Source organism: Aphelocoma coerulescens, chromosome 19 (assembly GCF_041296385.1).
Source record: "Aphelocoma coerulescens isolate FSJ_1873_10779 chromosome 19, UR_Acoe_1.0, whole genome shotgun sequence".
In the NCBI taxonomy this organism is placed as follows: Eukaryota; Metazoa; Chordata; class Aves; order Passeriformes; family Corvidae; genus Aphelocoma; species Aphelocoma coerulescens.
In genome coordinates this window covers 4740483-4753748 of record NC_091032.1, presented here as the reverse complement: position 1 = coordinate 4753748, position 13266 = coordinate 4740483, and the positions used below count along the sequence as shown (strand labels likewise).

The 13266-nt window shown below is 44.6% G+C and overlaps 1 protein-coding gene across 8 annotated transcripts in view; it reads right to left on the bottom strand.

Annotated features, from left to right (window-relative positions):
• Positions 1-13266, bottom strand: part of CUX1 (cut like homeobox 1) — a 271185-nt gene that overhangs the window by 129080 nt on the left and 128839 nt on the right. For all 8 annotated transcript variants that reach the window (XM_069033261.1, XM_069033258.1, XM_069033259.1 and 5 more), the window contains exons 5-8: positions 6535-6672; positions 3083-3206; positions 1038-1114; positions 230-296 (exon numbers count right to left, since the gene is read on the bottom strand). In XM_069033261.1, the coding sequence (XP_068889362.1) occupies positions 230-296; positions 1038-1114; positions 3083-3206; positions 6535-6672 (406 nt within the window). The remainder of the gene's footprint in view (positions 1-229; positions 297-1037; positions 1115-3082; positions 3207-6534; positions 6673-13266) is intronic.

Here is a 13266-nt window from a genome sequence, read left to right as displayed (position 1 = left end):
TGAAACCAGGAATGCAGCAGTGTGTGTGCCAGGAAAAGTGTCTTGTTGGGGGGAAAAAAATATGAAAACTAATAATCTCTCCATAGGAAGCCAAATTATGACCATGTTTTCCAAAAAACCTGGATGCCTGAACCTCCCTCGTCTCATCTCTCTCCAACAGACAGATGCAAAACAAAAAAATCAGTGATACCCTGAAGGAAGACATAGAAAGAAAACAGGGGAATCTTACTTTGCAGTAGTTTCTTCATCATATTTTGTTTTCAGATCAAATAGTTCTGTCCTGGTTTTTTCCAAGGCTAAAAGGCATAAATATGAAGCATTACAGTACTGAAATAGCAGTGTTCAGTCATAAATAAGGCTGTACATCTCCTGATGAAAAAAAATAAAGCTGTACACCTCCTTAGCTTTATCTTTCTACCTAGGTAAACCATTATGGCTTAGAAAAAACCATAGGGTTTGGACTTTTTTCACAATTTCTTATGGTATTTCTGTCACATTGCAAAAATTCTCAGTTTCTGCTTAACCAAGCTAGACATTATTAGTTTGTTATTAACTGGCTAAACTGCTTATTCCTTTGAAATACTTATTGCAAAAGTTCAGGGAATAAAATTTCCTCTGTTCTCATAGTAAACAAAGCCAAACGTGTCCAGATCTGGAATTTTGAAGTATGCAGAGATGAAAACTCATGGCAAGTCATAGCAACAGGCAAGAAACAGGGTTCACATTGATCACTACAGATATTTATCAGTTTGGAAATGTGTGGAACCAGAAGATATGTAGATGGTAAGTGCCACGCCCTGCTGTAATTTCAGGGGTGCTCAGATTCCGTGTGTGCTCCGTGGCCTTGTCCCTGCATTTGCCAATGACTGGCTGCCACAGGAGCGTTTGCTCTGATTCACAAAGCACATTTGAGCTCTGCTGGAGCTCCCTGCCCTCCAAGAGCTGCTTCACACCCAGTCCTGACACACCCAACCATCCCTGTCCTCTCACCTCCCACCTGATCCCCTGGAAAAAAGGTCACAAAAGCGACGCCAAACCTGTTTGCAAAGCTTGAACTTTGTGTTCAGCTTCCTCCAGCTTCGAGGCTGTCGACATCTGTGTCTCCTGCAATTTTCTGTGAAGGGGAGAGGAGAGGTGAGAGCAGAGCTCATGATCACGTCAAACAACTCATCTGCGCCTTACAAATTTGTAGGATGGAGCGATTAAACATCTCAACTGGAATCAGACACCTGCCAACACCACACAGGCTACGAGGTGCTTCCGTGGGACCCATAAATCCTGTCACGTTGTGAGATGCTGCTCCTACTTTGTGGTCCCACTTATTAAAATTTTAACAGTGTAGCCACCTCATAACATAAGCTGTGAACATTATACAAGAGTTGACTGCTATATAAATGACAACTTCAGTGGAAGGTTTTCTTGAGCATAATTTGTTTTGGAAATGTCACACACATTGAGAAAATTGTCACCAAGCACCCTCTGTTGTACAAAGTTAGTACAAGAAGAATGATACATTTCCATTTTAGTGTCATAATGAAGGAATTTGTTGCCATAACTGATGGAGTGAATAGATGCAGCAGCTGTTTCATCAGAGCTGTAATGGGTGCCAAATGCAGCAATATTATTAGCTACTCTTTAAGAAAACACACATATTTCAAAACAAATCTCACAGTGATATTTTCTATAGAACATGAGCAAAACTTTAATATGCTCACATTTCTTACGTCCATAGGCAACATTTTCTTGTTTGTGTCAGTTAAACTCATTTTTACATCATCTGGCCATGCAGCCACTGCACTCCTTGCTTAGGGGCCAGGCTGCAGGAGTTATAAAACTCATCTTTGAAAGGAGCCGCTCCAGCATCTCCCAGGAGCCGTGCTTTTTACAACTCTGCTTTTAGGATATTCTGCAGATCTCAGAATTGTGAAATGGCTTATGAAACTACCAGCATCCTGCCTGCACTCCATAGGGTGCATAAATTTATTCTCCAACACTGCTGACCAGGTTAATAACTATTTATAGCGAGAATCATGCGTCAGTTCCCCTCATACCAAACCATATACTTTGAGACCTCAAAACCTCTCTCACACACACTTTTATTTGCATTTCACGACCTGCCATTTTGTTTTATTTTTAAGTACATTGAAATTGCAGTTGTTAAAACCACTGCTTACAAGCTGCTTATCAAAAAAGCAGCCACAGGTATTGATGAATCAAAAAAAAAAGCTTTGCATTCACTGTAGATTCTCCCCACTCAGCCCTGAATTTAAACAAACAACCCTCCAACTAAAAAGCTCACGTGAACTGAAGGTTTTCCACGCTATGTTGAACATATTATAGCTTCAGTGTTATTGCTCCATGGGAGAAATAAATTCTCGAGGCAGGGAATGCAGCCTCAAAGAACTCCCTCTTTAGCCCTTTGGTTTTCTCCTGCCTGATTTATCTGCCCACCAACCTAAAGATTCAAACGCTCCCTGCTCATTTGCAAAAGACCAGAAATACATCCAAAAAGTTTTTTAAAAAATCAGTAATAAATAATGAAAACTCTTCTTAATTTTGGCATGTAAGAAGATGCAAACGTTCCCAGGACAATTCAGGAAGAGATCCCCTCTCTCAGCCATTCCCAGGGGAGCAGGGGTGGTGCATCCCTGGCCCAGGCTGTGGGTGCAGTGGTTGATCTCCCCCAGCCCAGGGTTGCAGAGCCTGTGCCACAGTTCTGTGACACACAGGGAATTACCCTGGCTAATGGAGACAGATTGGTGTCACAGAGGACAGCACAGCCAGGGAGGAATAAAAGCAAGGTTTGCACCCTCCTAAACATGACACCCCCTCCCACCACAGCACGGAGAAGAGACAATCTGTCCTTGTTTCACTTCCACACTCTCCCTATTGTTTTTCTGGGCAAAGTTGAGTATCAAATGATTCCGTGTCACACGCACAAATCGCCAGAATCACTCAATAGATGAGCTGTCTCCAGCCACCAGTCCTGGCTGGGAAGATGAAACAGAAAAATACCTCTCTCCTCCCCCCCAGCACCCAGAGCCCAACACACACACACACACACACACACACACACTCTCACCTCTCCTTCTCTGCAAAATCATTTTGTAACTTTTGTTCCTTTTCAAGGGCTATGTTCTCCGCTTGGTTCTTCAGGGTCTGTTCATATTCTCGGATTTTCTCCTTAAGTGCTTTTATTGTAACCTCTGCAGAAAAACAATAGGGGAAGAATGAGTTTACACAGCTCCACGTGGTTCCACAACACAAGGCTTGCTTTACCCTGTAGGCTCAGTGTGTTTTAAACTTTAGCTCTTCAACTCTGACACAAAATCAATGGATATGAGTCCCTTTGGAGACCTTTTACTCCCTAAATGTTAAATTGAACTTTAAGTGTTTAGGTTGAGAAGGATCAATGGAGTTTGCTGGAAAGCAGAGTGAAGAAGGTTCCTCTAACATGACTTTTTTTTTTTTTTTAAATAAGGAAAAAAAATCAATTGTAAAATATAATATCACCTTATTGACTAGCCTAAAATTAGCTCAGTGCTGAGTGAAGATTAATAAAGTCCCAGTGTAGGTTTAAGTACGCATTTACACACAGGACACTTAATTCACCTAACTGTGCTCATGCACTAAGAGGCAGCTCCACTATGGTTCATGCACAGATGCAATCTCACAGTTATTGAACACGTATCTGGGATACAGCTCTGCTCTGCTTCCCAGCTGATGAGAAACCAGGCAGTTGGGATCCAACTGCTGCATTAACAGCAGGCACTGGGGCTCTGCATGTCCCAGTTGCTGTCGCTGCCTTGTCATCCACACCGGGGTTTACACACAATCATCGATTATTTTAACTTTCTGAGACACTTGCAGCCTTCCAGGGAATTTGCAGAACCTTTCCCTCAGATAAAGGAGCTCTCCTGCATTTCCCCATGCCCAGCAGTGGATGAGAGCAGATGCAGAAACCTGCAGAGCTACAGCTCAGCATCTCCTTACGTGCCCCGATCTGTTCCTACGTGAAAGCCCTGTGATCCCACCCACAGGAAAGGACTGAATCCTTATAGGGCTCAGAAGAGGAAAAGCAGGACATTCACCAGAGTATGCTTTGTAACAATAATGGAATTTGGAAAAAGCCTTGGACTGCCAGAAGACTCAAAGCAGCAACATGGTTCAGAGTACTCACACTGGGATGCAGCGGGGGGGTTAAAGACATCAGCTTATTAACAGATGCCATTAATAATGCTTGAGGATAAAATAAAAACTTTTGGACAGGAAAAGTTTCATATTCTGCAGAAACATCCTAGGAAGACAAACCTTAATATGAAAAATAAACCCTATGGGCTTGGGGGGAAAAGCCCTCAACAATATCACACAAACCTACACACAATCCTTTCAAAATCCCAATGCTGAGAGTTGAGCTGTGAAGCAGACAGGAGGTAGCTGGTGACATGATCTGCTGTCTGGGCACCACCAAAGGCAGCTTGGGCCACTGTGACCACAAAAAAGGCAGGGGGAGAGTGGTAAAAATGCTTGCCAGCAAAGCAGCTGCCTCTGCCTGAAGGAGCAGGATTTTGCTGGCTGTGCAGAAATCAGCTGAGGCTCATTACTGAGTAACAGGCCGTGAAAAGGACACGTCACTTCTTTTTTTTCTTAAGCAAAGGGAAATTCTTCCCTGAGATCCGGGAAGTCATACAAATCCTGATCTCTTCCTGAATAAGCAAAGGATGATCCTTTGCACAGACAACGGGCAAAGGGTGCTACACTCTCTCCTGGGGACACCTCTGCTCCAGGTGTTTCCAGATATAAATCTGCAAAAATATTCTGGTATATGGAGAAGTAGAGAGCAAAATAATCCCATGGAAACGCACATAATTGCATCTTGACTACATTTCAATGTCTAATTTTAAAAGAAAACAAAACTACAAAAACGAATGCGAGAAGTGCACAAATATGGGGAAAAATGTAACTGTTGTAATAAAATCTGATTTTACCTTTAAGCACCTAACAATAGATGTGCTGGACAAGTACAGCTGAATCCTCTACACTGCTTGAAGCACTAAGTGCCTTCTTCAGTGCTCAGGTCAGCTACAGCTTGTCAGGCACTGCCATTTATACCAGTTTTGGAAGAAGTTCTTACAGGCACCGTAGAGCTCATAACAGCCCTCCAAACAAAGAGATTAACTGATCAAAGCACCCTTAGCTAACAACAGCCTTTTCCCTAGATAGCTTATTAATCCCTGTTTGAAACAGAGAGTAAAACTACTGCACTGGAGTGAAAAACACCACAAAGGCTACAGTGGGAAAATGGAAAGGAAGTTCCAGCACACCAGGGAAAATAAAAAATGCCAGTTTATGAGTGGTTGTAGCAAAAAACTCTACAAGTCAAGAGCTTTTCCACTTTGTGGGATGAACCCCCATGTCATACTGGATGCACAGCCTCAGGAAAACTCTGCACAGTGAACTGCAATGATTGTACATTTCCAGCAAAAAATACAGTCTTGCTTAGAGCATTTACAGTTCCAACGTGACATCTCCTGCAGTCCAGCCCAAGTCCTAGCGTGCTGATACCTGTCCTCTCCAGGGGTCACACCCTCTACACTGAAACAAAATATAATTTCAAAATATATGACTGTGTAGATGTTCCCTCAGCAAAAAATGAGATTTAACAAAACCAACTTAGTTGCTAACACAGCTTTCAATCGTTACTTGGGTGCAACAGCTCCATAATACAAAAAATAAAATCTCCACTTTTCCAAATGCCAAGACAATTTACCTTTCCACCATCCAGAACTGGGCATTAACAATGGAAATGGATAAAGTCCCATGGATAGACAACTAGGTGTACAGCTGAGAAAATTCTGTTTCCTGGTGCAGGAAACTTTATTCTGAACCACAAGAAAACTTGAGCAGTCTTAAAACCAACAAGCTTTAAATCTCATTGAGATTTTCATGTACTTTAGTCTCATTAAAACTTAAATAATTTAACAGTAATAGCTTGTATTTACATTGCTCTATTGATAGTCTCTAGAGTAAAAATAAAGTGCATATGCTGAATGTACTCCAGTAGTACACTTAGATAAGGAAAAACAGTACAGAAAAAGTTCCATTTTGTACAGATTCATATGTGGGTATAAAATACTGAATTTTTGTTTTTGTCTGTGCAAGCTGCACATCCTGCAAGTACCAACACCCACGTTCAGCTTGATGTCAGTACCAGCACTGCCTCTCATAAAATGTCACAAATAACGTCAGTCAGGTGTAATTTTCAGTGCTGAAGGCTACAACCAAATATGCAGAATAACAGCTCCATCCTCTGACGTGTGCTACAGTAAATGAAACTTTTAAAGAAATCCAAAGAGTCTGCCCAAAGCTGTATCTCCACACACAAATACAGAAGTGGCTCTAATAGACTATTGTACTTTTTACACTGAATTTCAATGCTACTGTCACCTCCACCTCTAAGAAATAAAACTGAATTCAATCCCTGTCTTCAAATTTCAGTGTGCATTAAAAGCTGATAAAATGGTTGCAACCTACCCTGATTTTTCACCTCGGCGAATTCTTTATTGTATTCCTCCAGAGTTTCCCTAAGTTTCTGGTTTTCTGTTTCAATATCGTGCATACGTTGAACCTTCAGCTGAAGCTGCTGTCCTAAATCCAAGGCTGGAACCGGATCTGAAAAAGAAACAGTAAAATAAAATGTAAGAAATAAAATAAAATAAAATAAAATAAAATAAAATAAAATAAAATAAAATAAAATAAAATAAAATAAAATAAAATAAAATGGAACACTTCTGCGACCCAAGCAGCTCAGAACACAAGTGTCCTTTTTTCTCCAGTTTGGTGCCAGCAGGGCCCTACTTTGAGTTATTAGACCTGTACATTCCTCATATCATATATCCTGCAAACTTCAAAAGACCAGAAATATTTCATTCTATCTATGTTCCCTTTCAATTCAGAGCTGGGCTGAGGGGGCTGGGGGTGTTCACCTGGAGAAGAAAAAGCTCTGGGGAGACCTTAGAGCCCCTTCCAGTGCCTAAAGGGGCTCCAAGAGAGCTGGAGAGGGACTTTGGACAAAGACCTGGAGTGACAGGACAAGGGGGCTCCAAGCCCAAGAGGGACCTGGAGAGGGACCTGAAGCGACAGGACAAGGGGGAATGGCTTCCCACTGCCAGAGGGGAGGGTTAGATGGCATATTGGGAAAGAATTCTTGGCTGTGAGGGCGGTGAAGTCAGCACAGGGTGCCTTGGTTGTGGCTGCCCCATCCCTGGCAGTGTCCAGTGGATGGGGCTTGGAGCAACCAGGGACAGTGCAAGGTGTCCCTTCCCATGGCAGGGGGTGGAATTGGATGAGTTTGAAGGCCCCTGGTCCAACCCAAACCATTCTGTGATTCTATGAAATTTGGACATGGCTTCTTCATCCTGGCATTAATCCACACAACAGTGTTACTGGGTGCAGACAGCCACGATACAAAGAGAGTTTTAAGTGCCACATTTTTTATTGCAAAATGAGAATTTCTGGGTGAAAAGCAATCAAACTGCACAGCTCACTGACAGCTACTGTCCCTCACAGGCCTCTGCTTGTGCAGGAGTGAATTTCCAAAGCAAACTGTGCCCTCCTGCACAACAGAGCTCAAACAGGTTCTGTGACCATGGAGATCTGGGTGGTACTTTTTCTAATTGACAGATCAATAATAATCAGAAACGTTGTGTGGATGTAATCAACTCCACAAACCTTGGGTTTGGCTCTCTCTTTTTCTTACACTATTAATCAAATGTCCTCTCAGTATTACCTCTCTGATGTTCATCCCCTTCTGGTAAAGAGGGTTCTCAGCACACACCTGACATGTGCACGTGTGATTTATTCTGGGACTTCTTCCCAGTCAGGATAGGAAAACTCCGGAGTGTGATGGACTTATAAAAGATTATTGAATATATTTCTGCTGTGGGCGCCAGCATCTCTTGTGAAATGGCTGCAAAGATTTAGTCTCCTGTTGAGGAATGCTAAACACCAAACTCAGTGGATCAACAACAGTATATATTAGGGAGTTCACTTAATTTTCAACCACCACAGTCATTAATTTTTCAGACCACCCTCAGTTCCAGTCTCTGGAAACACATAATAAGTCTATTGTACCTCTGTTAACACATTAAGCATGAGCCTGTGTGTTTTTTCAATATGCCAGCGTTGTTGCATAGTTTATAGAAGAATAGCACTGGGTTATGTTGAGCTCAGAGACATTCTAAGTAGCAGCCTGCTGCATTTTGTTACTCGGGTTCTTCAACAGCTTATGGCATTACCCTGTTCATAATACAAAATCTAGGTTGCTTGTCATCTGTTCTCTCTACATACATAGTTTATGACTACATAGCTTTTTCATTTATGCTTTTTAGGCCAAATACTTTTCGTTATTATTATCTGTATTAAAATATTTATAATAAATCAAACTTAAAATGTTATTGTGGCAGAGACGGGGGGGGGGTACAGGTAAGGAATTAACTAGAGAGCTGCAGTGGCAGCAGTAGCACGAGCTGAAGGCTCTGCAGTATTTATGTATGGTCCAATTACGGTGTGGGCTGTCACAACATCCCCCTGCTCCCAGGGAGGTCCGCGACCTTCCTCCGCAAGGAGCGTTTTGTCACACTCCTGCAGCTCAGCATCCCCCCAAAGAGCCAGCCCGGGACATTCATCTGCTGAGCACAAAGAAAGGCTGGATTGTCTCGCTCTGGCCACGTCTTAAATTGGTACAGGAACCACGAATCCTATCGGGCTCGGGATCTTAAGCTTCAGCTACGGGTATTTCTATGAAATAAAGCGCCATGATGAAAGAAACTGAACTTGGCAAAATTGTGGGTGCACTTTTCCCCACCCTCATTTTAACAAGCCCGTTGTAAAAAGCCGGGACACGCACAAGAGGTATTTTGCTCCTAATACACAGGGCTTTTTATATTGAAATCTGTAAAGAATTATAAGACAAAAATAACGTGGGCATTATAAAGTGAATAATGACTAAACCTTTAGTCAAATTTGCAATCCCTGAGAAGCTTTATGTACAAAATGAAAATGCTTGCAATCTCATAATTATTCATCAGGACATGTATATTTAATTTAGCTCTATTAAAGGTTAATGTTCAAGTAGCAAAACAGTGGCAGAACAAACAAAATGTAAAAAAAGTCTCTGTGCATTAAACTTCCAACTTCACTAGAGCTTATTTGAAGGACTAATGGCCTGCAGCCACTAAATACTGCTGGAGGACATGTAAAAAAACCCACGGGTGAGGCACCTCTTAGACTTAATTTTTATAAACTGCATTAAAGAAAACTAATCATTGTATGATAATAAAATGACCAACCAAGACATTCTGGGCAGAGAAAAATAATTTCTCATGGCAAGCTCCAACATGCTCTTTTAGCTTGAAAAACCTAAAACACTGTTATTTCTGGAGCATTTATAAACACCAATTAACCTGAAACAAGTATAACCTTACAGTCACAATGGTTTTTTTCTTACCTGAGTGGAGTGGATCAATAAAATAAATAAAATAACTCTCCTTTTCCCAACACATGCATGCATGGAAAAGCATACCTTTTTGTATTAACCAGGTTTGCAAAGTATGTTTCATGTCATTTAACAGGAGGTCACTGAATTTTTAAACAAGCAATGGACCAAAACTTTCAATTCATTACACAAACAGGCATACACGGCTCAAAAAAAATCAAGTAGCCCTGGTTTACAGCGAGAGGCAGCGAAGGAAATGCCCTTTCTGTGGTCTGTAAGAGAGAAAAATCACCTCGCCGAACACTGAAATGTGGAAAACTCGTTACACATTACTCCCTTGCTTTGAATTTTCTCTTGTGAAATTTCAGAATCCCTGCTAGGCACAGGATAAATAAAAAAAATGAGAAAATTAGCAAAAGGGATCTGATGATCTAGAACTTGAAGAAGCATTTTGCAAGATCATTACTGCCCAAGATTAGATGGAGATGTCTATTTTTACACTAAATTTAGTGCATTTTTTTCTCTCACTTCCTATTCTGCTCATTTTTCCCAATCCACTTGTTGCATGCCGTACCCACAGAGAAGCCCCCTGCATTCTGCATTTGCAGGCAGCCCAGCACATCTGGATCCGATCCCTGGCGAGGTTTCCTCCAAGCTACCACAGCAGAAACAGAAACCGCCGTATTTCCAACCTGGGACTTGCAGAGCCCGTTCCTGCCTCTGCTTCCCCAGGGATTGCCGAGCTCTGGGCACATCCCCTGCTCACTGCTGGGACACACAGCAAGGAGCTTCTGTCCCCACAAAGGAGGAGGGTGGACACATCTCAGTGGATGCAGACGTGAGAACAATTAATGTTACAAATGCAAAGTGATTTTTACAGCAGTTAATACTTCACATCAAACGAGCCGGTGCGACGCAGCCGCAGCAACACCTCTCAGGCTGTTCTCACACCACACACATGCCCTGACCATGGATCTTTTTTCAACAGCAGGTCAAGAGAACCTTTTTTTTTTTTTTTGCTGGTGCTGTTTATACATGTAAACTACTGACTTCACGAACAATTTTAAAAGAAACACTAATATTGATTTTCCCCGAGCTACGCATCACATGAGGCAGCCCCTCACCACCCTGGGTGCAGTTTTGAGTGTCACAATGTAAGAAAGATATAAAGCTGTTAGTGTCCAAAGGAGGGACACGCAGACGGTGAAGGGTCAGGAGGGGCCGTACAAGGAGTGGCTGAGGGCACTTGGTTTGTTCAGCTGGAGAAGAGACTGAGGGGAGACTCACCGGAGTCTGCAGCTCTGATCTCTGCCCTCTGTGACCAGGGACAGGACCCGAGGGAACGGCTGGAGCTGTGTCAGGGGAGGTCTCGGTTTTTTCTCAGGAAAAGGTTCTTCCCCCAAAGGATGGTGGGGCACTGCCCAGGCTCCCCAGGGAATGGGCACGGCCCCAAGGTGCCAGAGCTCCAGGAGCATTTGGACAACGCTCTCAGGCACAGGCTTCGATTGCTGGGGCTGTGCTGTGCGGGGAGCTGGACTGATGATCCTTGTGGGGCCCCTTCCAGCTCAGGATATCCTATGACTCTACAATCCAACCCCCACCCCACATCGCTCAGCCCGAACCCAACCTCAATCCCCAAAATACAACGGGGCCATCGACGACTGTTCTGTACTTCCTAAGTGCGTTTTGCTGATGAACCCCCATTCCTCCCTCATGCTGGAAGAAGGCACAGCTCTCAATGTCAGTAATCCCATCCCGGTGTTTACACCGCGGGCGCTGTCGCAGGGTTGCCCTCCCCGGTCACTGCGGCCGCGGCTGCCCCCGCGCCCCTCGCCCGGTGACATCCCACTCCCGCCCGCCTTCCTTTTCGCCAGGGCACTCTGGGCTAATGTAATCATACGATTACATAATTAACCCAGCTGTCTCATTAAGAAAATCAACTGGAATTCAGGGCATAATTAGTCATACAGCAATTAGCATGCTGATGAGCAACTGATGAAAAGCTGTCTCGATATAGAGTATGCTGGGACCACCCTCGTTATTTAAGGAGAGGGGGGAAAAGCCCACCTCGGCTCATGGAAAAGGAGCTCCTGCGGGACAGGGAATGTTTAAAGTTCATGCTTAACCCTTCCTTCGGCCGTGGCTGTTGCTGCCGTGAGGGGTGAAGACCCCCGACAACACTGAGGGGCTGATGGCGGGGTTTGCCAAACGGAGTGGAAAAACGGTGTCATTGTTTAAACGTACAATTTACAGCGAGCGGGGCCAAATTACCCTCTCTCCCCATATATATTGATATAAATACATATATTTAACCCCAGGGCCGCGGAGCGCTGCTCGGCGGGAGCAGTCCCGAGGAACGGGCTCTGAGAGCCCCGCCGGGAACCAACACCGGGACTCCCCGGACGTGCTGCCCGGACCCCCGGGAGTGACCGCCCGGACCCCCGGGGGAACCCCCGGAGGAACCGCCCGGACCCCCGGAGGTGCTGCCCGGACCCCCGGAGGGACCGCAGGGACCCCCAAAGGGGCTGTCCGGACCCCCGAGGTGCTGTCCGGACCCCCGGAGTGGCCGCCCGGACCCCCGGAGGAACCTCCGGGACCCCCGGCCGGCCCCGGCCCGGAGCGCGGCGGGGAGAGCGGCAAAGCCCGGCCTGGATCGCAGCGCGGGCGGATCGGGCGGCGGTGCCGGGGCGCTCCTCGCACGCTGTAAAATCACCACAGCCGGGGGTCTTTCCCCGCGGTGAGACCCCCCCCCACAGATGGGCAAGGGGCTGCACGAGAGCCCAGCAACCCGCTCTGCCCTGCCCGAGGTTTGCTCTCTGCTTATTCACAAAATGCATTCGTAGAAATCACAGAACCATACAATGGTTTGGGCTGAAAGGGATCTTAAAGCTCATCTCGTTCCATCCCCCTGCCATGGGTAGGGACATCTTCCACTATCCCAGGTTGCTCCAAGCCCCGTCCAGCCTGACCTGGGACACTTCCAGGGATCCAGGCGCAGCCACGGCTTCTCTGGGCACCCTGTGGCAGAGCCTCCCCACCCTCACAGGGAACAATTCCTTCCTAATAACTAAATTAAACCTCCTCTCTTTTACTTCGAATCTATTCCTTTGGTATCGTAACATGGAGCTCCTGAAGAGCCTCTTCCAAAACAAAGGACTTGCCATGTAATAACCCCCCTCCTCCTGCTTCATTTACAGGCCTGTAACACTGGAAACGATAAGAAAGCAAGTTATGAAACAGTGCCAGAACTACAGGGGCAATTAATAATTTATATCACTGGAAATGTGTTTCCTAAGGTTGGGATCTAAAAATAATTCATGGAAGGCAACGCGTCTCTTTCAACGCGACTGAATTTCTGTTGCCCAAACCCCGCTGTAAGCAAAGCTCTCGGTGATCGCTCACCAGAAACACCCACACGAAATGATAAGGGAGGGCAAAAAATAATAATCCTCCTTAAACACAACTTTATTAACATGATTTAACTTTTTCAAAGAGCCAGGAGATCAGCCCCGCTGTCACAATACTTTGGTCACGAAGTAAAGGAAGTTTTTTTCCCCTTCCTAAATGCAACGCTGCTCTTTGCAGGGAGTGTTCCTGCCAGAGAATGATCCCTGGATTACAGACACGGAAAGCTCCACGAGCTTCTGATGCAGTAACTGCTTTCGTGGGAGACTGCATGTCTGAAAATAACGTGAAAACGTGGTTTAGAAAAAATAATAATTACATTGTAGCTTTTGAATATTCAAACACCTCACAGCATACTTAATTAA